The following is a 22,931-nucleotide window of genomic DNA, read 5'->3' as shown; positions in this document are numbered from 1 at the left end:
AAGCAATGGCACAAGCATTGCCACTTTGGACCCCAACCCTGAGTCCTTCAGTTTAAAGCCCATTTCACCAAAACTGGCCAGCCTGCTGCCAAAGATTCTCCTGCCCTTTTTAGACAGGTGGATCCCATCACTTCCTAATAGGATACCATCATTAAAGTACAACCCCTTGTCCTGAAAGCCAAAACCTTCTCAACGGCACCAGACACAATGCCAAATGTTGAGCTCCATTGTGTCTGCTTCTGGCTGTTCCCATTTCTCTAGCCAGTAGCACAGACGAGAAGATGACTGGGACAGTGATGCTTTTTATGTGCCTTGCCAGGCCTTTATGGTCTTCCTTGATCCTGCTCATTTTTTGGCTTGTGGCATCATCTGTACCCACATGAAAAAGTGTCCTTCAGGCACAAGGCAGACGTAGGCTCACGGGATGTTCTCCCCCCATGCTGCTCCTGTGGAACAAGCTCTCTTAATCACACTATCTAAGTTAACATATGAATTTTGTCCTCTTGACTTTCTGTTTAATGTTAAATTACTAGTTGTATCAAAACATTACGAGTGACATTTTGCTCTACAAATATGAATGTGCACACCAGACACTGCACTATGATTCGGAAACGGAAATAATTTGTAACCTCAGATTAGCGCATTAAAAGCACTCCCATCAAATACAGTGAACCACCTCAGCACTAAATGCTTTTTACTCCACTGCTTTAACATCCCTTCAGATGAATTAAGACAACTGTACTCACCATGGATATTGCTTACCAAACTGAAGCTGTAGAGCATGCAGAATCTTATCCTGTGTATCAGCATCACGAACGTGGAGAACATTTTCACCTAGATGACAAAAGTCAACAAAATAGGACAGATCAGTTCCTCAAATTACATTAGAGTATGTGAATTGCTTTAGAAATGAAAAAAATTATTACTTTCTTTCCTCTGAGGAGGAAAGATGCCCACCAGATCAACGTTGCTCTGTATCAATTATGTGTCTCCCCTTGCTCCCAAAAAAGCAATGGTGACACCTATGATACAATATCCTGTACTACAGAACGCTAGCAAGTGTCTGTGTTCCACAGAACTCTATTATTAACAATGCACAAATGAAAACGGGATAAAATGGCTATTTGGGCCTTGTCTATATACCTGAAATCCCACAATACAACTACTTCCTGAAGTGGTGAACAGTTCATATTTTGGAAGTGAAATTTTTATACTTATCAAACATCAAATTAGCTATGAAGTAAAACAACTAGTTACCTATTCTGCTAAATGGAATTCACTGCAAATGGAGATATATTTTCACTTGTCTATAGATAAAAGCCCCATTATCTTATGTATCACACATAAGCAGGACTAACATGATAGAGGTATAGCAAGTGAAGCTTTAAAATGGGTGAAAAATCACGTTGTGCTGATACTGCAAGATGGCCTCTGTTAAGTGTCCATTTGACTTTATCCTGGGAAGGAGAAAAAAACCCCTCAGAACCAGAAGGAAATCAGTCAAGGAAGCACGTACCTGTTTCTCTTCCTGTCTGACGTGTCCCCAGGTTAATGACAGGTGTACCAAACGCTCCCACCTCTCTGACACCACAGCTGCTGTTACCAATCATACAACCAGCATGAGCAACCAGCTGAATGAACTGGTCAAATGGGACATGCTTTACTGCCCGAAAATTGGGGTGATGTTCGATGCCCTTCTTCCTCATCACGCGAACCATCTCTTTGCTTCCTGCAGAAAAACAAGGCAGAATAAATTACTCGAGTTCTATTTTAAAATGGAAGTCCAGACAAGTAAAGGAGACAGCAGCTAGCCATTCACTCAGTTGCCAGCTCTGAGTAAGGTTTGTTCTCTTATTATTTAAGTTGCAATAGCTAGGCACATGAGCCCACGTTTGACCCAAAAATCCACTGCAAAAGCCTCTTCATAGTTTGAAGTTAATTTACGAGGCACTAATATTGCTCCTACATGTCACATGACTTCCCTTCTAAAGCACCCTTTTATGTGTCCCTCTGTCACGAAGGTATTCTACTCACCTGCATCCACATTAGGGAACAGAACAAGTGTTCTCTTGTTGAAGGAGATGAGTGCATCTAGTGTCAGCTCAAACATCTTTATGGAATGTTTAATATCTGTGGTTACAGGATGTTGCAGAGCAACTATATAATCTCTAGTTTTGACATCTTCACCTGTCCAAATGGAGGCAAAGAAAGAATTTTTTTAATTGGCATGGAATACCAAGAGGAAGGAAGGTCATACTTTTGAAAATACTGATGTGAAAGCCTGAAGAGTTAAGGCACTGAATGGGATACCTAACACGTAAGTATCAATGCTACAATAAACCTGAAGGGAGTTACAGGGTGATCTACCCTGTTATTTGCCTCTCTAAGCACATTACATAACTTTATAGAGACCACTACCTAAACCTCAACAAACTGTTAACTTGCAAGCCTACCTCTAAAGGTTTGCAAGACTATACCAGGATCAAGGAACTGTTCTCACAACAGTGTAAACCTGTAATAAATCCTGAAGCTGCTCTGGTTTTCCATCACTTGTCCATCCTCAAGCAAAACTTCATTTCCATTTCTTTAAAACAGTCAGTCATACTTGTTTTAGTACATTTGATAGAAACTGATCTGCAAAACATACTGATCAAAAAAGACTCCAGCTTTCAGCTACACAGGTTAGTGCGCCCTATAGGAGACTGCTTTGTTAAAGATAAAAAGAAAGCACAACCCCCCATTATTTACAGGATTTGTAAGTCAATGAAAGTGAAACACCAAAAGCCTTTGGTGCATGTTGCCTTGTTGCAGTGCATTCCTCAAAAAAAAGTTCGTAATACAAATTCTGTTAGATTTCCTTTTTATATTAGGCCTGAACAGCTTTGACTCTATTTAAACACATCCTTTACACGAAAATAACTGCTCATGTAAGACTGTTCTGTTTTTCAGTTGTTCAGCCCAGAGAAATTACCCATTTAAGGAGTTACTTTTTCAACTTGACAAAAGGGCCAGAAGTGTTCACTGGGACAGATTTGGAGCTTTTTGGCTATACAAGGCAGGCTACACAACAAAAGAAAAAGAAAGGAAACGTAGAAAGAAAGAAATACCAGGTACTATTATCAAATACATTGTTTTTTTGGACTGCTAACCTAGTTACTGAGTCTGTCTAGTGTTGAAAGTCACAGGAAAAACATAAAAGGCGGACTGCTTACCTAGCCACACGCGTATAATACTCATGTAGTCCTTGTTTTTGGCAGAGAGAAGCTTGTCATACGAGGGACAGCCCGCCAAAAGGATGCGGTCGTGGTCTTCGCACATGGCTATCAAATGCTGCTCTGCACTCCTCGTGCAGCACACGTGGTAATGGGCCAGCTTGGTTATGGCATGTCTGATGGAGTCATCGATGGTCCCGCTGACCTCCCCACCCTCGATGTGGAGGATGCGAATGTTCATCAGGGCTGCAGATGTGGCCAGGGCCAGAGCGTCGAACCTGTCCCCGTGAACTATCATTATGTCAGGTTTCAGGCGGTTGAGGACATCTGGTAACTTGACTAATGCGAGGCCCACTGACTCCACCATAGCTGCCTCATCCTCCCCTCTCACAATGGTGTGTAATCTTGTATGGATGTCGAAGTCATCTTGTTCAATCATACGATAGGTATTACTGAAGGTGAGAGAAGAAGGGTGAAAGTAAACACAACTTGGTTTTACAGCAACTCAGCCCGACAAAACAAATGCAAATTGGAACAGATGCACCGGGGTTTGAACAAAGGCTTTCTTATCACATCTCCTTCTTTAAGAGAAATTGGCTTTTAAGATTTTAACAGAATATTCTCATCCATGTGAAGATTCTGCCTCATATTGCAAGCAACAAGTTTTTCTAGACATCTTTAATGAGGAGATTGGCTGAACGTGTTCTGGAAATCCTCAAAAATCAAACTCTTTGTTCATGTGTTTGCAGAGCTTTTCAGAGAATAGATATGGCACAATTTCCTTTCAGAAAAGGTATGTTTATCGACTTCACTGGACAACTGTATAAATACAACAGATACAATGCAAAGCTGAGGCCTGTTTGCTCAAGGAAAACATCCTGCAGCTAGGATATATTATTCACATTCTATATTTGAGCTGTATCAAGACTCTGCACAAAGCCTTGAGTTCAACGGAAAACAGGCTTTCACACCAAAGAAAAGAAGTTTTTCCAGCTTTAGTCCACAATAAGAAAGTTAAAACATTCCTTGAATACTGAGAATTATTATTGTTTACAGTAATGTATGTGAAATAGAAGAGATCACACATCTGCATAAAATTACCTGCTTACAACAGTCACTAAAACTGACCTTAGCAGTCTGCACACTACTGGAATTCCTGTCTGGACCGTGAGAGAAAAACCACAGAAGTTTTCCAATTTTGTTTTCAATCCATCCAACATTCACTGTCTTAGTAAAAGGATTACATTTTTAAACTGATTTAAACTGGATTTAATTTTCATTAAATTTACTCTTCTACTCATATTCTGCAACTTAGTATCTCACAATCTGCAAGCTGAGCCGAGATGGCAAAGACTATAAAGTGCTCCAACTCAAGTAAAGAAGTGATCCCCATTCTGCATAACTAAAGGAAACTCTATCTATTTATCTATTTGATTCTGCTCACTGCTGTAACACAGGATATATTGCCTACAAGTAACTTGTAAGGTAATTTGTATTTCTTTTTGGTTTTTTGTTTTGATTTTTTTTAAAAGGCAAATCCTTTTTGTTTTACTGAGTGAAGTAGCTCAGATTTTTATAGCATAAAACTGCATTATATTTCCAACTCCACTTAAAAATACCCTTCATATACCTGCCTTTTTCTCTATCATGTGCATTTACCTCAAAAAAACTTCCTTCTCTTTGCTTCTATATTTTTTTGCCTTTTGAAAGGTCAAAATCTAGGGAACAAATGTTTGTGCATTTCTGATGGTTTTGTTTCTTTTACTATCCTCCACACATTTCAGTAACAAACATTTCACAGGATCACTGTCATTTGATTTCTGCTGCTGTTGACTACCCTCCTCACATCCCTAGAACACATATCCCTAGGATTCCCCAGATTAAGGATTGCAGGGCTAGGCCCTGAAAAAAAAAACAACCAAGCAGTACCTTGGTTTTAGGATGCTTATCACAAAGCAACTAACAGCAACATCATTTGTCAGATCAAAATCTCTATTGACTGCTTTGTGCATTACAACTCATTTGTAATAGAAACAAATGGTAAACACCTTGAAACTGGGAAAGAAGTATTTCATGTTATTTTGCACAAGTCTTGCAGACAGCAAAGGATTGTGGAATATAGAAAAATCAGGGCGATGTTTCTCCTCATTAGCAAATGAAAGGGATTATTGTATTTCTCCAATCAGACAGGATGCAGTCCAACATGCTAACCTGTCAGGAAGTTTGTTTTTTTTCTTTCTTGTCTGGCTTTGTTTCGGATCAGGTTAGTTTTGTGGCCTTGAATTCACCTTGCCACGTTGTTGGATGGAAACAATGTCCAGCACAAAGCAAGGAACAGAGCACTATAACATGCAGAAAGAGATCGGTCACCAGTGGAAATTCCTGTTTTAGCAGATTGACATAATATAACTTCCTCCCATCCTAACTTACAAAATGCCAACATTTCTCACTGCAAAGACCAAAAAGTGTCTTTACTTGAAGATATGCTCATACATTTCTAAAAGTTCAGAAATGCTGATATGCTGCAGACTTTAAGCTAAAGTCTGATTTTGTCTTGCAAAGTAAGTGTTTTCCTATCTATTCCACTTACTGAGCCCAATCTGGCAAATGCAGCCAGAGGAAAAACAACCACAATCCCAGCAAGAATATGCACGCTGTTCCTTCTATCCTTTTCACCTGGCATGTGGGAAGCCCTTCCAAAGGAAGGAATTTAGACCAAGACATTTCATTCTCCCAGGAAGGTGATCCGACTGCTTACTGGTGAAGTGTTATGGAGGGGGACCCTAATCTTCCCTGCCTGACCGTACCTAATATATCTATCAGTTATTTATTTTGTCAGAAAGAGACAACCACCCTTTCCTACCTCCACAGTCCTGGAAGTGAGAACTAACAGTATTCCCCTGGGATATGGAATACGTAAGTACTTTGTCCAATAACTATGCAAAGTGGAAGAGCTGCAACTTAAAATGACTGAGGAGTATCTTTTCTCTGTGAAAATTAAAAAACTGTAGCACATTTGCATTCGATAATCACCAGATTCTTACAGAAAAATGAAGGAACTGAGTTTCTCACTTCATGCAGTCTGTGATCCTGCTGAAGAGCTCGATTACAGCACTTAAAGAAAACTTTCTAAAATTCCAAGACTGGTTGAAAAAATCCTAGAAATATGCAATCTCAGAAGGAGCCACAAAATAAAACGGAATCTGAAAAGATATCTCAGAACTTTGTTGCTTACACTGACAATCCCAAGACTCTTTTTACCTAACATTCATTGCTAACACCCCAGAAACAGATCGGTAGAAAGATAAAAATTCACCTTACCCATAATCATCAATCAGGTGGGAACCAAGCACTACGACATCAAGCTCAAAAAACTGTGGTTCTGCCTTAATACCAAACATAATGGGAGCTAATTTTGAATAATCAGCACGGTTGCAAGTAGCGACACAAACACGAAGTTTGTGGTTGTTTCCATTCTTCTCCATGACTTCCTTTTGTTTCTGTTTTGAAAGATTCTTGAAGTACACTTCCTGGTATAACAGAGAAAAAGAAGTGTGTCATTAGTAATAGTCATTTACTTGCAGCAAAGGGTACACTTCATGGACAGTACACACAAGTACAGTCCAGAACTGTGGACACACAGAGTAACCAATCCATTGATAACAGACAATTAATACCTTAAAGTATGTATCATCAGAAAATTTTAGAAAATAAGACTTTCTTTTTTTAGTTAAAACTCAATATCCCTATTTCTAGAAATAATATATAAAAACTCTGTGTAAACCATATTTAAGTATTATGAAGTTCAGCTGTAATTAAACAGTAATTTTCCCTGTTCAGATGGAAACCTCTGAATAAGTAGAAAAATTACTGTGCCTTAGCACGAAAGAAAGAAAATCTCATATTCCAAAACCACAGAATGGAACAAATTGCTCAGATGCATCCACTGAGAGACTCCATGAATGAAAAAGAGAAAGTTTTTGACTGAGTCGGTTTACATGTCTTTGTTAAACATATTTTGGTCAGGTAAGGCAAGTTAAACATTGACTTCTAAACCCTTACATACTGCTTTGTAGGCCAAAGTACATTAAGATATTCACTAATACAGTACTGGGTTACAATAAGCCTGTTCAAAAATATACATATATATATATAAATATATCTATATATATAAAATACCCCCAAGTAACCCAAATTTCCTCTCCCCGCAAACAGAAATTACGAAGGTGTTAGCAACAGTTTATCAGACCCACCATTTATAAGGTGGTGTTTGGTTTTTTTTGGTGGTTTGTTTTTTTTTTCCTCCTTTCAAACATAACAGCATTTTAAGTAAGTATCATCCTTTTGGTATGAAACCTAATGTTATGTCAGATTTTCACTCCATTTAAAACGGCAAATAAACTTCTTCCAGATTAACACACAGGGGTTGCTTATCTCTGACTCAGAGCAGTATCAATCTCCACTGGTTTTGTCAGCTAGGGAAGCTCTTTCCGAGCAGTTGCTGCACAAGCATGAGAATAGTAAAAGAAGCATGAAACTGCTCCTTTTAGTATTGTCATGTGTGTGTTGTCACTTCATACTCCTTTTAGACTACACTTAGATTTTTTCAGTAAAGTTCCAAAAGAAAGGCTACTGTGACATCTCACTCTTAAGAAACTTAGAAAATTCAGCAATTTTTCAAGATTTCCCTATTTTTAAGCCAGATTAGTTCAGGTTTTATCACACAAGATGAGAAGTGATGCTTTGGTATAATAGTAATGTTAAGGTGGTCAGGAAACTATGCCAGATTGTCAAAGATATTTCTGATCTCCACTTGCAATTCACTATGGCTCAACAAAACTACTGACTGCTAGTCATGTTTCCTCTAGTTAAACTCCAAAAACTGTGACTCCTGAAACAGTGGTTTACTCTAGCTTTCAGAACAAAACTGAGGTGACAAAAAGCAAAGATGGCTCCCATGACTAAGCTCATAAGAAATGGCATTTACTCAAACAAAGTAGACATGGCTACTCCATACAACTTCAGTGGAACAGATACAGCCTGGAATTTCAGCTTTTGATTACCATGATGACTACTTAAGCTCGGTTTTATGGATTCAGCCATAAAGTAACAAACATTATTTCATTTATATCAAGCCCCTTCATTTGAATTTACATTTGAATGTTACATCAATGGTAATATGTTAATTAATCACTGTTTTACACTTCCAAAGGATCAGATGATAATCCTTCAGGAAACTTAATTATTTATTCATGCTGAAAATATCTGCACCTATGTGCATACATGATAGCTGTTTCAATTTAATCTTGCCCTTCTTTTTGTCCAGCATGCTTGAAATATTTTAATGTGCGTAAGAAATTCAGTAACTCACGTTGAAAATGTAGGGAGAGTAGTTTTCAGGATTTTAGATGCTGTACAAACATGAGTCAGAGAGCACGTTATCCTGTATCACTGAGTGAAACCTCAAATCACATTAGCCAGACTCAGATATAACTGAACCACTGCTTTTCCTCATTTCTAAAACAACCTCTTTCTGGAGCTGGTTTTGAGCAGGACATCCAGTCCTTATAAATGTAAAAGCAGACACTAATTAAAATAAAGCCGTGTTCAAGACGTGAAGACCACTTCTGACACATCTATAAGCTTGTCTCTGAAACTGCACGAACAATATTACAAGCAAATCTCTCACAAGACCCTTCAAGTCAGCCACTGCTGCATACATATCCTATACTGTATGAACTGAGAAGCTAAAGTAGAAGGGCACAGAGTAAGGAAGTGACAAAGCAAATTTACCCAGAGTTTGCTTATTCCAAGTAACCTGCCTGAGCTAGGACCATCATGTCCCTCTGACAAAGCAGTTACTTTTTCATTTATGCAATGAAGGCTTTTAAGAAGCAGAAAAATTTCTGTCCTCCTTTATCTTCAAGCATTGCTTAAAATTCTAGAATCCTTGAATCTAAACCCAGAAAACACCATCTCCTAAAACAGCGAGTCTGTTAAGTTGTAAAAAAAAGTATATCTCACGTTGCATCATACCTAGAGATCCAACAGAACTGAATCACTAGACCACATACCTTTCCAGCCACACAGATCACATTCAACTACAGTTGGTACTGGCTGCAGTAACGGTCTCTTGAAATAATTTTGGAGGTAGATGTGGAGACACTTCAAATACATACGAATTGACCAGAATCAAAAGCAATTCCTGGTATTTGTGCATTTCAACTTCTGCTAAATTACAGTTTCAGTACGCCCCAAAGCAGAATTATTTTTAGTACAGCCTTGTAACTCTGTACCACAATAGTTTCAAAAAGCTGCCAAGTAAGCCATGCACTGCCCTTGGTGCAGTTTTTCTATTGCTGCTCATTTTAAACACCTGAAGAACCACAATATTTATCCTAGCAAAAGGGAGGTAATAATGCAATATAAGTGGTAACTCTATGTGGAAATTTGCCACTAATTAAACTAGTCTACTGCTTTTCAGGTTAAGCTGGACATTTTCTAAAGGAACATGTGATGTATGGCTACATCACAGTTCAATAACATATAATTCTATCCTGGCTCTGACCTATTCTGAACCCAAAGCAAAAATAATTCTGTATTTTCAGATAGCATTCACTGCCAACAAGTAATGGCAAAGTCCCTTCAGCCACTAATAGTAAATTCCTTCAAGCAGAGCTGTAATGTCCTAGCTACATAATTTTGTTGCCACTATATTTTAGAATTTATTAACAGCTTCTGCAGGCAAATCATCTATTTTCAGAACTGTTCACCAAAATTACTTGAAATAATTAATCACTAGAGCTGCCTCTGAGTTTCCAGATGTTCGACGATATACTGAGTTTTATCTACACAGCATTCTCTAACCTGGGGATCTTCCTCTTCCAAGATCTACCTCTTCCACCTTGCAGAGACTAACAATCTTTAGCAGAAAGGAAAAGAAATAAAACAGTGCTCCATGAAGGACTACTTGAAATAATTAATCTCTACACCTTTGGTTTACTGCTCTTCCATATTCCATCCTAAGGCTTTTAGACTATTGGTGGTTCAAGGACTTTCTGAGACTGGGAAATTCTGGGCCAGCCTTTGAAGCGACCAAGGAAGCTTCTGTTTCTGTTAGTAGTCTGAAGTGCACTAGATACGTCTTCATCAGTGTTTCATAAAAAAATTACACTATGTGTATATTCTACATCTGCACCTCTGAAGTGATGTTTTTCAAAATCAAAGAGCCTGCAACACTCCCACAGTCTCTACACTCTGCATATGCCTGTGTGTTTGGGGTCATTTCATCTTCCCACTCGCTCTGCTGTGTGTCAAGCACGCAGGATATTCTGCCCCAAACTCCATGCACCAGTATGTGTATTCCTGCCACCCTTCTTTACCCATGGAGCCACCAGTTCTACACTGCCTGCCTGCACACACACTACCTGCTCCTGCATCCCAGTGCAGGTGACTACACACCCTTCAGACACCCTCTAACACCTCTGTGTGGGTGGGAAAGCACTTATCACCCTGTGTGCGTGCTAGGGCAAGAAACCCTTCCCACCATTTTCCCTCACGGATAGGATTGACCTCTTCACTGGGTCCCTTCCTAGTGTGAGGGATCAACCCCCTGTGCCTCTCCGGCATATCGATATGCTTAGAATCATAGAATATTCTGAGCTGGAAGGCACCCACAAGGATCACTGAGTCCAACCCTTAGCCCCGCTCAGGCCCATCCCCAAGAGTCACACCATGTGCCCGAGAGCGTTGTCCAAACACTCCCTGAACTCTTGTCAGGCTTGGTGCCGTGACCACTTCCCTGGGGAGCCTCTTCCAGTGCCCAACCACCGTCTGCATGAAGACCATTTTACTAATTTCAAATCTAAACCTCCCCTGCCACAGCTTAAGGCCACTCCCTCGCTACCCACGTGCAGGGGCTGCGCTGGTACTCCCTCCCTTCCGCATCCCTCACAGCCCGGGCAAGCCCACCCTGCACCCGCGGACACCGCCCTGCGCACCTTCCCACTGCGGGGGCTGCTGAATCCCGCACCCCTGGGACGCGCACCTTCCCACTGCAGGGAATGCCTGATCCCGCACCCCTGGGACGCGCACCTTCCCACTGCAGGGAATGCCTGATCCCGCACCCCTGGGACGCGCACCTTCCCACTGCAGGGAATGCCTGATCCCGCACCCCTGGGACACGCACCTTCCCACTGCAGGGAATGCCTAATCCCGCACCCCTGGGACGCGCACCTTCCCACTGCAGGGGCTGCGGAATCCCGCACCCCTGGGACGCGCACCTTCCCACTGCAGGGAATGCCTAATCCCGCACCCCTGGGACGCGCACCTTCCCACTGCAGGGAATGCCTAATCCCGCACCCCTGGGACGCGCACCTTCCCACTGCAGGGGCTGCGGAATCCCGCACTCCTGGGACACCCTCCCGCCCCCCGCCCGCTCGGTGCCGGCTCCAGGCGCAGGCGCTGCCGGCGGGGCACTTCCATCCCGATCCCTGCCCCGCCGCTCCCTCCCGCCCCCCGCTCGCTCTCGGGCGCGGCCCGCCCTGCCCCGGCCCGCATCGGCGCCGCGCTCTGCGCGACCCCGGCCCCTCCGGCTGTCGCAGAGGCTCCGCTTCCCGGTCACCTTTCCCCGCGCCGAGCCCGCAGGAAGGCCCGCCTCGGCAGGAAGTGAGGAGCGGCTTCCCGCGGGCCGGGCCCCTCCCGCCGCGGGCCGGGGTCCGCTCTGCGAGGCCGGCCCCGCGTCCCCCCTGCGGCCGGCTGGGCCTGGGGGCGGGAGCCGTGAGGGGACCGGGCTGGCCGGACCCCCGGAGGTGTCCGTAGGGCCGCATGAAGGTTTGCCTCCGCAGAATCACAGAATCAGTTAGGTTGGGAAACATCTCCGAGATCACCCAGCCCAGCCTGAGACTGAAAGACGTGATGTCGACCAGACCATGGCACTGAGTGCCACGTCCACTCTTTCCTTAAACACCTCCACAAGGACGGTGACTCCACCACCACCCCGGGCAATCCGTTCCAGTATCTAAACGCCCTTTTCTGTCACGAAATTCTTCCTATTGTGAAGAAATCCTTCCTAACGAGAAACAGTATCCTTCAGTCAGGACAGCCTCATCCTGTCGGTTTATATATGGAATACCCCGCAATACATATCTGAGCCATCTAGTAAAAAACCCACTGGATGATCTCACAGCTTCAATGGGGACCGCTGTCATGTTCAGAGCTTTTACAGTGAGGGCTGTCAGAGAACTGCGGGGTTGCTGCAGGAGATGCACAGCGAGGACAGACCCAGCCCACAGCAGTGCATGGGACAGCAAGGCAGGCTGCAGGTGCAGGCTGTGAGGAACCGCAGCCTGTGAGGAACCGCAGCCCTCCACAGTCAGAGCACCTGCCTTGTGGCTCACGACGAGTGTCTGGGTGTGATGCAGGATTCTGTGACTTCGGTGTTAATTCAGCCAAGAATGCCTGCATTTCTTTAATGATGACTTTGCTGGCACATGGCACAGTCAAGAAAGCTGTTAAATGAGCTGTCATGTATGAGCTGGTCATCTCCGTGTTCCAGCTGACTGTAAAAGTGATGTGGTTTGTTTTTTCAAGCTGGGTGTGTTTTGGGGTCAAAGTGCTCTCGCATTAGTGAGATGACTGTGAACTTGGATCCTACTTCGATATCCTAGGCACCATGTGTTAACAACGACAACTTGTGCCCCCTATATTCTGCTATGGAAACACCTAACTAAAACATTTTGGTAGCTGGTGTCACACCATCCTAGTACAATGACAATTCTTCACCCATTTTTATCCCTCAGATCGATCTCACATTTGTGTGGCTGACAGTCTAATGTGAGCCTTATATCTGAACAAGCCTGTGCAACAATCAGCTATTTGGTACCTGCACTTTGACACAGTTTTTTAGTCCAGATTTTATCTTTTTTCATCCATATAACATCTGAGGGCCTCAAATCCCTTCTATTTCTCCCTTTAATTCGTAGAAAAATTAGCCATAAGAGTGACTCCTGTGTCCGACATATCTAAAGGAAAATAGATGCAAGGAATAGGATAATTGAATTCCTGGCCTTTACCAGGGAGAAGAAGTTGACTTTTCCATGAGTTACAAATACTTGTTTAGAAAGGCTTTGAGAAACAAATACTGAAGTCTTCAACTAAAAAAAAAAAACAATCTTAAAAAGGGATTATTAAAGCAAAAACCCTTTAGAACTTGCTCTTAGGAATTTAAAATTATGAAGTGACTGTTTCCCAGAGAGCTAGAAAGGACATCTTATTGTGATGTTCAGAAAGTCCTCAGACAGCTATGGTTCAGTGAGTCATAACTCCTCAAAGACTCATTGAGAATATTGCAGCACGCCCACTTCTTAAATTACCAGAGATCTTCACTTGAAATACTGACCAAAGCTAGTAATAGCAACTGGGAGGCACCTTAGGTACAATTCATTTCCCATTTAAACTGTCTTCATTGTTCTCTGCATCACTGGATTTCCTTTATGCATATTGCACATTGCTTTAAAACCTACGTGCACTCTGGAAATGTCATTATAAGTTAATTTGAATTGTCTCCTGTAAATGCTTTCAAGTTATGATAAGCTCACCAGCATTATCTACAGCTGGTTTCACTGAAACAAAATGCTGAGGAAGGGCCTGAATCATATTTGAGCACGAGTGTATGGAAGTGTGAACACATGGACAGATTCTAATTTGTATTTAGTACTATCACAGCTATGAGCAACTGCACTGAGAGTTAATTATTCTTACAAGAGCGTCAGTGCATCTCTTGATGTGATTTTTCTGGACATGTTCTAATGGTGTTTCAGCATGTTGCAGCATAAGGTGCAGAAGATGGGAGAAAGTTTATGCTCTGTTTGGTTATTTCTCCCCCGCTGACCTCACATACTACATAAACAAGATGAAATTGATCTTGCTCCTAAGTGAGCCCTGCCTCAAGTCTTTCCAGCAGACAGATAAATGCTATGCAGAAAGGTAAGATGGGAAAAGCCTCAGCCCATGATCAGCCCTAAGCTTTGCTGCTCAAAATCTCTAAGGACACTCTAATGAAGAGGGCCTCTTGCCCTTGGGGCAGTAGTGGGGTTTTCCTCCTTGGGGCAGTAGTGGACTTCATCAGAGGGCTAGGGTCTCAGTATCCAGATAATTCACTGGCCCTCTCCTTATAAAAAAGCTATGCAGAAATGGTAAAGGCCCTGCAGAGACTAAATAGACAGTAGTGCAAAAAGTGAGGGAAATGCTGGAGATGAGGAGCTTACTTTTTTAAAGAGAACTCATATTGCTTAAGGTTTGAACAGAAGAACCAAGATCAACTGGTTTGGTTTGCAGCTGGCTTGGACTCATTGGAAAGCCATCCTGAAAGAGGTGAAAGGTGCTGAACTAGAACTGTCTGTGCATGACTAGTCCAGGAGATGGACAGTGTAGACAGAGTCAGTAGCACTCTGATCTTCTGCACTAGTGCTAAGCACTGTGTTACTTCTTCCCTCCTGAAAGCAAAGGAATACGACTTTTTAAATCAATATCTACATGAGGCAGATCTTCAATTACTTCTCTCCCTAACTCTTCGTTTATGACCATTTTATTTATGTCAAAACAGCTGCTGAGTGTAAGAAAGTGAAAACTCACACTAAGATTTTCAAAAGCAGCTGTCCATGTCAATTCTATACTGTCCAGCCTAAAGCACCTGAAAGCAACTTCAGTTTTAAAGGTAAGGATCACAGTGCTTTCAGAAGAGCAGGTCCCTCTGGCACAGCCAAACCAACAACCTCTAAAGATTCTGGCACAGTAGTGCTCCGTGCTGTGAAGGCAATCCAGTATAAATATCCCTTACAGGAGAAGACCAAGTAACACGTACTACACGAGATAAGGAGAATATAAACAGATACACACAGTAGGGAATGCATAACAGGTTTTCCCTTCCTGCATTTTCCTGGTTGTTCTTCCATATGCTATGCAGTTAATAATAACTGTAAGCAACCACATCACAGCTTATATCTGATGTTCCAGAGAAACGGAAGAGATGACAATGACACAGATGCTATGCTGAGGGAAGTACGGGGCTTTATTCCCTCCCCAGTCACAACACAGATCTCTCACATCTTTGCTCACCGTCTTACACTGACACCAAATGGGGATCTGCATGTAGGTAACACTGTTAGGCACAGAATTCCCAGCCAAGGGAGAGGAAATAAAAAACTATGTGAAAATTTGTTCCCTTTCTTTCGGAAGATACTGTCCAAAGAAAAGCAATGAAAGGAGCTTTCTTCTGAGGAGTGGCTGAGGGAGCTTATAGCTCTCTACATATACCTGAAAGGTTGTAGTGAGGTGGGGATCAGTTTCTTCTCCCAAGGAACAAGTGATAGCACAAGAGGAAATGGCCTCAAGGTGTGCGCCAGTGGAGGTTTATTATTGAATATTCAGAAATATTTATTCACTGAAAGGGTTATCAAGCATTGTAACTGGCTGCCCAAGGAAGTCCTGGAGTCCCTGTCCCTAGAGGTATTTAAAAGACTTGTAGATGTGGCACTTAGGGACATGATTTAGTTGGACTTTGCAGTGCTGTGTTGGTGGCTGGACTTGATGATATTAAAAGTTCTTTTCTAATCTAAATAATTTTATGATTCTACGTTACAAAAAGGTGCATCAAAACCCGGGTAACAAGCAGAGCTGTGAATCTCATTGACATAACTAGGAATTATGTAATAATGAATATAATAATAAAAATAAATATAATAAATCTGATGTCTGTGTTACAATATAATTTCACCTGCCTATATCATATAAAATTTGAGTCAAGTGTGTCATAAGTAGCCAGAGTTGTAGGATGTGGTAGATGCATGGCATAAAAAAGCAACTTCCATTCTATGGGATTCCTTGCTCAGGGGTGTGTGTGGGGTGGGATAATATCCATCTGAGGCTGGAAACAAAGCACTGCAAAAAGTGCTGGAAACCTCAAGAGAGTGTTTTTTTTCATTTCATTCAATCCCTAACAACTTGAGCCTTTATCTTAATTTCAGCTGAAAAAAAAACACCCACAAAATTTTTCTTTCCCACTCCCTCTCTAAAAATAACGAAACTGGCCCACTTTTTGCTGTCATTGTGTGACTCACTCTGCTTGTGTGATTGGTTGAATCCCTCAAAAGGGTCTGTTTTCTTTATTTGTAATAAAAACTGTTAAGGTTATGGTTTGTCTGTTTCTTCTGAAGCTCCAGTCCTTGTTCAGTCCTGCTGGAATAACCATGATTGGTGCTGCTGAATGTCGACATACATCAGACATCCTCTGGGAAATCTAACTCAGTTCAGCACACTCAAGCTGGCTTCAAACCAGCTTGGTCTTGAACAGTGATGGCAGCCAAGGCTATGGTGATTCTCGTGGTGTAATTCTTCCTCTTAGTGTGCTGTGCATCTAAAACCTGTGATCAGCAGACAACGTGGTTTGACTTGGGGGATGTTCCAAAAGGAATGAGTAGAGCTGCTGTACATATTCAGAGTATTTGGACATAAGCCAGCAGGGAACCAACTTGATTGGAAGCTGTCATCACTAGGTAAGACAGTGGGGTAGGTTTGCCAAATACCAGATCCCAGGTTCCAACTCAGCTAGTGGTGGGAGAATTATTTGTTAGGCAAACCTGGTTGGGGAAACCACGCAAAGAAACAGCCAAGTTTGCAACAACCAAGCATGCAAATGCCTCTCATATGTGGAAGTCCAGAAAGGAAGTTCTGTTAAGCTTTCTCAGTTCTGGTGATTAAGACTGCCTAATTTTTCTACTTCCAGTTGACATGAAAGGTTGAAAAGAAAGTTAAATGTCTGGCAGGAAGGAGGGATATTGCACCAAACTCTGGCCGCTTGTCACTATTAATAAATACCTCCTGTGTTGTGAACAGGTCTAGAGATGCCTCTTTGCTCTTCTTGTCCAACCAGTGTTTTTGTTTTTCATCTCTCTTATCCCTTCTGAGGTTCTATGGCATCCTATCTGCACGCAGCTGCGTTTTCAATGTGACCATCAGGTGACAAATATTTGAAATATTGTGCCTTCGTTGATAATTGCTAATTTCTAATTTTAAGGGCTACCAATGCTACTAGAAAATTTAAAAAAAAAAAATCTGCTAAGCAAAGATCTAATGTCAGGACTAAACCTGTATTTACATCTTTTTTTCAATATTAAAATAATTACTTTTGTGTGTAGTTTGTGGACTTTGGGTATTAACTGCACTAAGACAAAAAATGTGATAAAAGAAGAAAATGTGATTGCAAAGTTACAGTCATAGTACAAAACATATAGTCAGTTTACAGTTTTGAAGAGAGATGGGGAAATTCTGAGAGACAGAGAACATAAAATGGGCAAAGAAGTGTAGCTACCCTTCACTAAGTTTAAATCTTCCTGTCTTGGAAGCTTGTAACACACTAGGTATTATTAGATGAGTTATTAAAATGTCTTCTTTAATCATCTGACTTTCAGAGCAATCATAAATCCTAAACTATTACATGGCTACTGTAATTTCCTGAAACAATTTCAGGTTTTCTATGTGAAGAAGCTTGGAGAGAGGTAACGGAAGGCTCAAGCACCAGTCAAAAGTACAGTGGTATCAGGCATTACACAGAAGTACATCTTTAATTTTGGGTCAAAATTAAAATTTTTTGGTTTGAGTATCTATACTCAAATTTTTTTTTGGAGCATCTACAGCCCTTATTTTCATTACGAGCACGTCCAGAAACAGTTTTGTTTTTCCAAAGAAGAAACAAAAGTAAAGGAAAAGTAAAAACAGGGATACAATTTTAAAAGAGGTGCTAACTCCATAGAGTGCATAGAAAGCCTTTAGCCAGCAAACCTTCTGTAAATATGCTTTACTTGGACAGTAAATCAGGATTTTGATGATGAAGAGCAAATCTTTGGAATGCAGGATGACATATAGGAAAAAAAACCCCACAAAACAACCCACATAATAAATTGCCATTTGCTTCTTTCCTTCCTTCTTTTTGATACTTATCTGGGAAAAAAGTCACATGAAGAGCATCTGAGTCAGCTGTTATTCTGGGATAGTCTCAGCTGGATTTGCTATCTATGTTATTTTATTAAAGCTTTGATTTAGTACTGGATGTTTTAATGAAAGATAGTTCAGAATTACAGGGAAATATAAGTAGCTGCTAAAATATTCCCTGATTTTGCAGGAAGGACAATTGTTCAGATACATGTTCTAACTTAACATACATCTCCATAGGCTCTGCTGAGTCCCTCCAGGAAAGACCACACACTATTAAGAGAGTGGCAGCCTATTTTCCCAAGGCCTTCCATGTGTCAGAGTAGAGGTTACTCAAAATCATATGTAGGAGGTTACTCAAAATCATATGGATAGAGATCACTTTCTGACTGGCCTGGCTGCTGAGACAGTATTTATAAGAAACTCAGCCTGAATGTCCCTGACATCTGGCTAATGAGAATCCATGTTGTGAGAGGCTCTCCCTCTTACTTTTCCTGTGTGTTTTGAAACCCTCTTGTCTCTGAAAGGCAGTTATGAAACACTAACATTTTAGCATGCTCTCATGCCTGTATTTTCTCATACAATGTTCTATGACCCATCTCAATCTTTTACAATGAAATTTTAGGAAAAAGCATACAATTTGACCAGGATTTTGATAAGGACGTTTTCATATTTTCAAAGCTAAGCAATTAGTGGAAAAATCACTATGATTGGCTTCTACCACATGAAATCATGCTAGTTTATGGAAAAGATTATGGAGGTCCTTGACTCTGCCCTAGTGTCAATTTTACACAGCCCACAGAAATCCCCCTTCCACAAGCAGCACAGTGTCGATGGGAATCAACTTTCCTTAATTATTTCCCTTAGTGTGGGCCACCAACCTTCTTACCAGCTAAAATTCTCCAGGTTGCAGGTAGACTTGTTAAGTGTGATGCACTTAAGGAGCAATGCAGTAGATGTGAGAAATCTCCTGGTATGAGACTGCTCCAAAGTCAAAAAGTCCACTTAGTTCTTGTGTACTAACATTCCAATTTAAAGTCTACATTCTGTAGTTTTCATCAGCACCTTTGATTTCCTTAATATGAATGGGAAGCTTTGATAATTTTCACTTTTGTCCCTGAGTTAGTTTACTCTTTAGCATCTGAGGTACTGACATGGCGGTGTCGGATTTGGACTCAGAGCATCAGAGGAAAACACTGCTACAAGAGGGCAAAAACTGTCAATTAATTTCTTACTTAAAAATAAGTACAACAGATATGTTTTCAGTGCTTCTGGTAAATCCATTTCTTTACAGCCTAAATCTGAATCCTAGATGGTTGCCTTCACTGGTGAATATCCAAGCTGATATTTCTCAACACCTCCAGATTTCAGGGAGACCTGGTGCCAAATTTGAACTCAAAGCTGGCTGGGACACAAGAGGAAAGGGAGGATACCTAAAGAAATGCTTCAGAGAAAGAACTGCATGGTGAGACATTCAGACTCAAATGGAACAAGCCTTCTTTGCATTATAGGCACACATCTTTTGCTTTGTACTTTGGCAGACATCACTTCTTACGTATTTTCACATCCTTCATGCATGCACAGAGCTATAGCCCCTGGTAGCTTAAAAAAGCCAACAGGCAGCCACAAAACCTGCTCTACAGGTGGCAAAGTGAACAGCCTGGGGCAACAGCATCAGCAGAACTACTTCCTCCAGTGGGAGCGCTGGCCAAGGGGCAAGGCATCAAGACTACCTCCGTGGGTCTTGGATTGCCCTTTGGTTCTCTCTCCAGAGCCATCTTCTCAGCCTTTCTGGACTTGCTGTCCTTCTCCTTGCTGTATGCCTCTCCTCTGCCTTCCCCTCAATGTTGCATTGACTTCATGTGTTAGCTGAATGCCTTCTGAAGAAACCTACCTGCAAAATTACCCCACAGAGCTTAACTCGCCTTGTTATCCTGCTTGCATTCATGTCTCTTCTCACAAAACCTGTCCACATTCTGCTTGAAAGTGAATCCTTGGAGGGTGCCTGCCTTTCTTCCCACTGTGCCTGTATAGCATCTGGCATGGTGGGGGCATTCCTCATTGACACAGGTACATCAGCAAAATAAAACTGATTAACAATGCCAGAACCCTGCCAAGACCACCCTCCAGGTAGTGCCCCAATGTGAGTAAGTCTAATTTTTCATCTCCCAAATAATGGTCAAGACAGTCACAGTGACAAGGAACAGAGTGCTAGCTTTGGGAAGGTCACTGGCTTCCCACAGCTTGCTATGGACTGGATAATGACAAGGGAATCCAGAAAGAATGGGCACAAATGGGCAACCATTTAGCACCGGTCTCCCGAGAACTTCTGAATGCCCACCACATCAGCCGGCGCGGCCCCAAACCCCGTGCGCCTGATGGAGGAACGGAGGTACGGAGGCGGCTCCCGCGTTGGCCCTGGAGACGGCGCCTGCCGTGACATCCTCTCTCCGAGCGGGCAGGGCAGCTCCCTGCCGGGCTGAATTCCCACCTCGCCCCCCGGCAGAGCTGCCCCCGTGCCTGCCCCGCCGCCGCCCCGCCCGCCCCGCCGGGCCCTGCGGGCACCGCTCACTTACGTGGGGGCCGCGGGCCAGCGGCTCCCGGCGCAGCGGCGCGTTGGTCCCCATGGCGGCCGGCGAGACCCCGCCGCCCAGACCCTTCCCCAGGCGGCTCTGCCGCTGCCGAGCCGGGGCCACGCCGCGGGAGAGGCACTCGGGGCTGGGAACACGCCGGGACCGCCCCGCAAGCGCCGCCCTCCGCCGGGAGGGGTCCGCGCGCGGCCGTGGAGGGCCCGGGGATGTCGGGCTGTGAGGGGACTGCCCGGGGATGTCGGGCTGTGAGGGGACTGCCCGGCGTGCCGGGGTGGTCCGGGCGTGCCGGGGTGGTCCGGGCGTGCTGGGGCCCGAGGCTTTGGCACTGCGTGCGCTAAGGCCGTGTCGGCATCCCGGCAGGGCGGCGTGGGGAGCGGGGTCTGTGCTCCGCGTCCCCCCGGTGTCGCCTTCTAGTGGCCTCCTGTGTCTCAGGGAGCCGTTCCCCTGATGGGTATCCCCAGAGCACGCACAGAGCAGAGGAGAGGAGAGGAGAGGAGAGGAGAGGCCTCTGTGAACTTTACCCTCTAATAGCCATGACATCTTGCGAGTTTTACATCGCCAAGACTACCAGGATCTGGTCAGAACAAGAGGAACCTGAGGCTGTCTCAAGGCAAGGAACTTGGGAAGTGTGTAATGCACCGAGCACGTGAGTCTTCCAAAGGTCTGGAAGACAGCAGCAGTCAGAACTTTACAAGTGTGGTCCCAGCTTCTTCTTGTCTTCAAGACAAGACTGTGTCTTGCTTGTCTTACTTGTAGCTGTACCTCTGACCCCTTTCAGGTCCTGGGGCCTCCATGTATGCCCTGTCCCAAGGGAGCCCTGCAGTCGCCCTTTTCATGCAGAGGCCCAAGCTGCTCTAGACACTTGTGTGACCCCTGACTTTCTGGGTCGTCTTGGAGTACTTGCAGTTCTTTCCCGACTGCTGTTTGAATTCTGACATATGGGCCTTCGTGTTTGCAGAGAAATTATTTGTCTCCAACCATCCTCTCCTTTCCTGCTTGTTTTCCCTGGAACGCAGATGTTCAACGTATCACATAAATTTATAGCAGAACTCTACTCCAATAAGCAGGTCAGTATAGAGCACCTGTGAGTTTTACTGACTGGCATTTCCTCTGTGACCAGGCTTATGCTTATACGCAAACAATTCAAGAGCAGCGGCCACGACTACTGCTGTGATATTTTTTTTTTAACCTGAGATCAATGTACTGTGCTGGTATCCGTTTTGAGTCATCCCTTTATAGCCACGGCGGCTTATAATTTTTTGCGTTTTGTTAGCATAGTGTATTTCGAACTGCTCATTTTATCCTACAAATCCTTATGTATCTGTAAGGCAAGTTGCTAAATAAAACATCAGAACAAAAGCAATGACTATAAAGCAGCAACAAAGGACTTCAAAAGGGTGGGCACTTGCAGAATTGGAGAACAAGGAGGCATTTTGTTAGTTTGCTGTGAACTGTATACTGTATTTTTTCCTCCATTTTACACACATCTTGCAGATCTGTGTGATTCTTCTTTCCGTATATTGTAACTGTGAGTTCTTTTGCTGTTTTCTGCTTTCTTTGTCTCAGAAAAATACCTAAATTTTTCTGTCTTCAATCTGATCTGAAACTCACCTGCGTTACACTCTGTTCTGCTGAAGTCACCTCCTGCACTCACATATTTGCAGCTCTTACTGCTTCTCAGCATTGATACATTCAATTAACAGGTTTTCTTCTCCCAGAGCTGCGTTATGCGTGTGTATATGTGTATGCAACACATAAATATATATGTGTAGGTATATGGTTTTTAAACATCTGTCAATTGTGGGAGAAAACAAGCTGTATTCAAATTTCCCTGTATCAGGTACTTGGTTTCTAAAATGGCTCCATTATTGACAAAAAAGGACATTACATTTGGAGCTTGCGCCTCTATTTTTTCCCTTGGGACAACATTACTAGAAAGAAAAGCCCAAATTCCCTTGGGCTTCTCTAAAATCGATTTCCTTCTTACTGTACTTTTCCACTTTTGAAGACATTTGTTATCTTTCTTCTAGAAGTCTCACTGATGTTTTGTCTGATGCGGGCCCTTCACTTCCTACTCCAGTGATGATTAATACACTTGCCAGATGGGCCTTTGTGGAAAATTTACATCTTCCAGGAACTG

At 42.9% G+C, this 22,931-nt stretch overlaps 1 protein-coding gene across 6 annotated transcripts in view; it reads right to left on the bottom strand.

Annotated features, from left to right (window-relative positions):
- The window catches only part of GNE (glucosamine (UDP-N-acetyl)-2-epimerase/N-acetylmannosamine kinase), a 32,935-nt gene extending 12,017 nt beyond the window's left edge, over nt 1–20,918 (bottom strand). The window contains exons 1-7 of one of the 6 annotated variants that reach the window (XM_051777481.1): nt 11,354–11,439; nt 10,946–11,259; nt 6,534–6,742; nt 3,213–3,664; nt 2,035–2,187; nt 1,517–1,729; nt 747–834 (exon numbers count right to left, since the gene is read on the bottom strand). In XM_051777481.1, the coding sequence (XP_051633441.1) occupies nt 747–834; nt 1,517–1,729; nt 2,035–2,187; nt 3,213–3,664; nt 6,534–6,742; nt 10,946–10,948 (1,118 nt within the window). In that variant the 5' untranslated portion in view covers nt 10,949–11,259; nt 11,354–11,439. Of the gene's footprint in view, nt 1–746; nt 835–1,516; nt 1,730–2,034; nt 2,188–3,212; nt 3,665–6,533; nt 6,743–8,583; nt 9,005–9,286; nt 10,074–10,945; nt 11,260–11,353; nt 11,440–11,588; nt 11,611–11,835; nt 11,964–20,776 lie in introns of those variants that run through there. The other 5 variants (XM_051777480.1, XM_051777483.1, XM_051777479.1 and 2 more) reach the window with 5 other exon arrangements.
- Between the last annotated feature and the right edge of the window lie 2,013 nt (nt 20,919–22,931).

This window comes from Manacus candei, unplaced genomic scaffold, assembly GCF_025592945.1.
Source record: "Manacus candei isolate 608988 ecotype Guabito, Panama unplaced genomic scaffold, ASM2559294v1 h1tg000010l, whole genome shotgun sequence".
NCBI classification, from domain to species: Eukaryota; Metazoa; Chordata; class Aves; order Passeriformes; family Pipridae; genus Manacus; species Manacus candei.
Note: the sequence above shows the minus strand (reverse complement) of the source record. Positions and strands in the feature narration are given on the sequence as shown.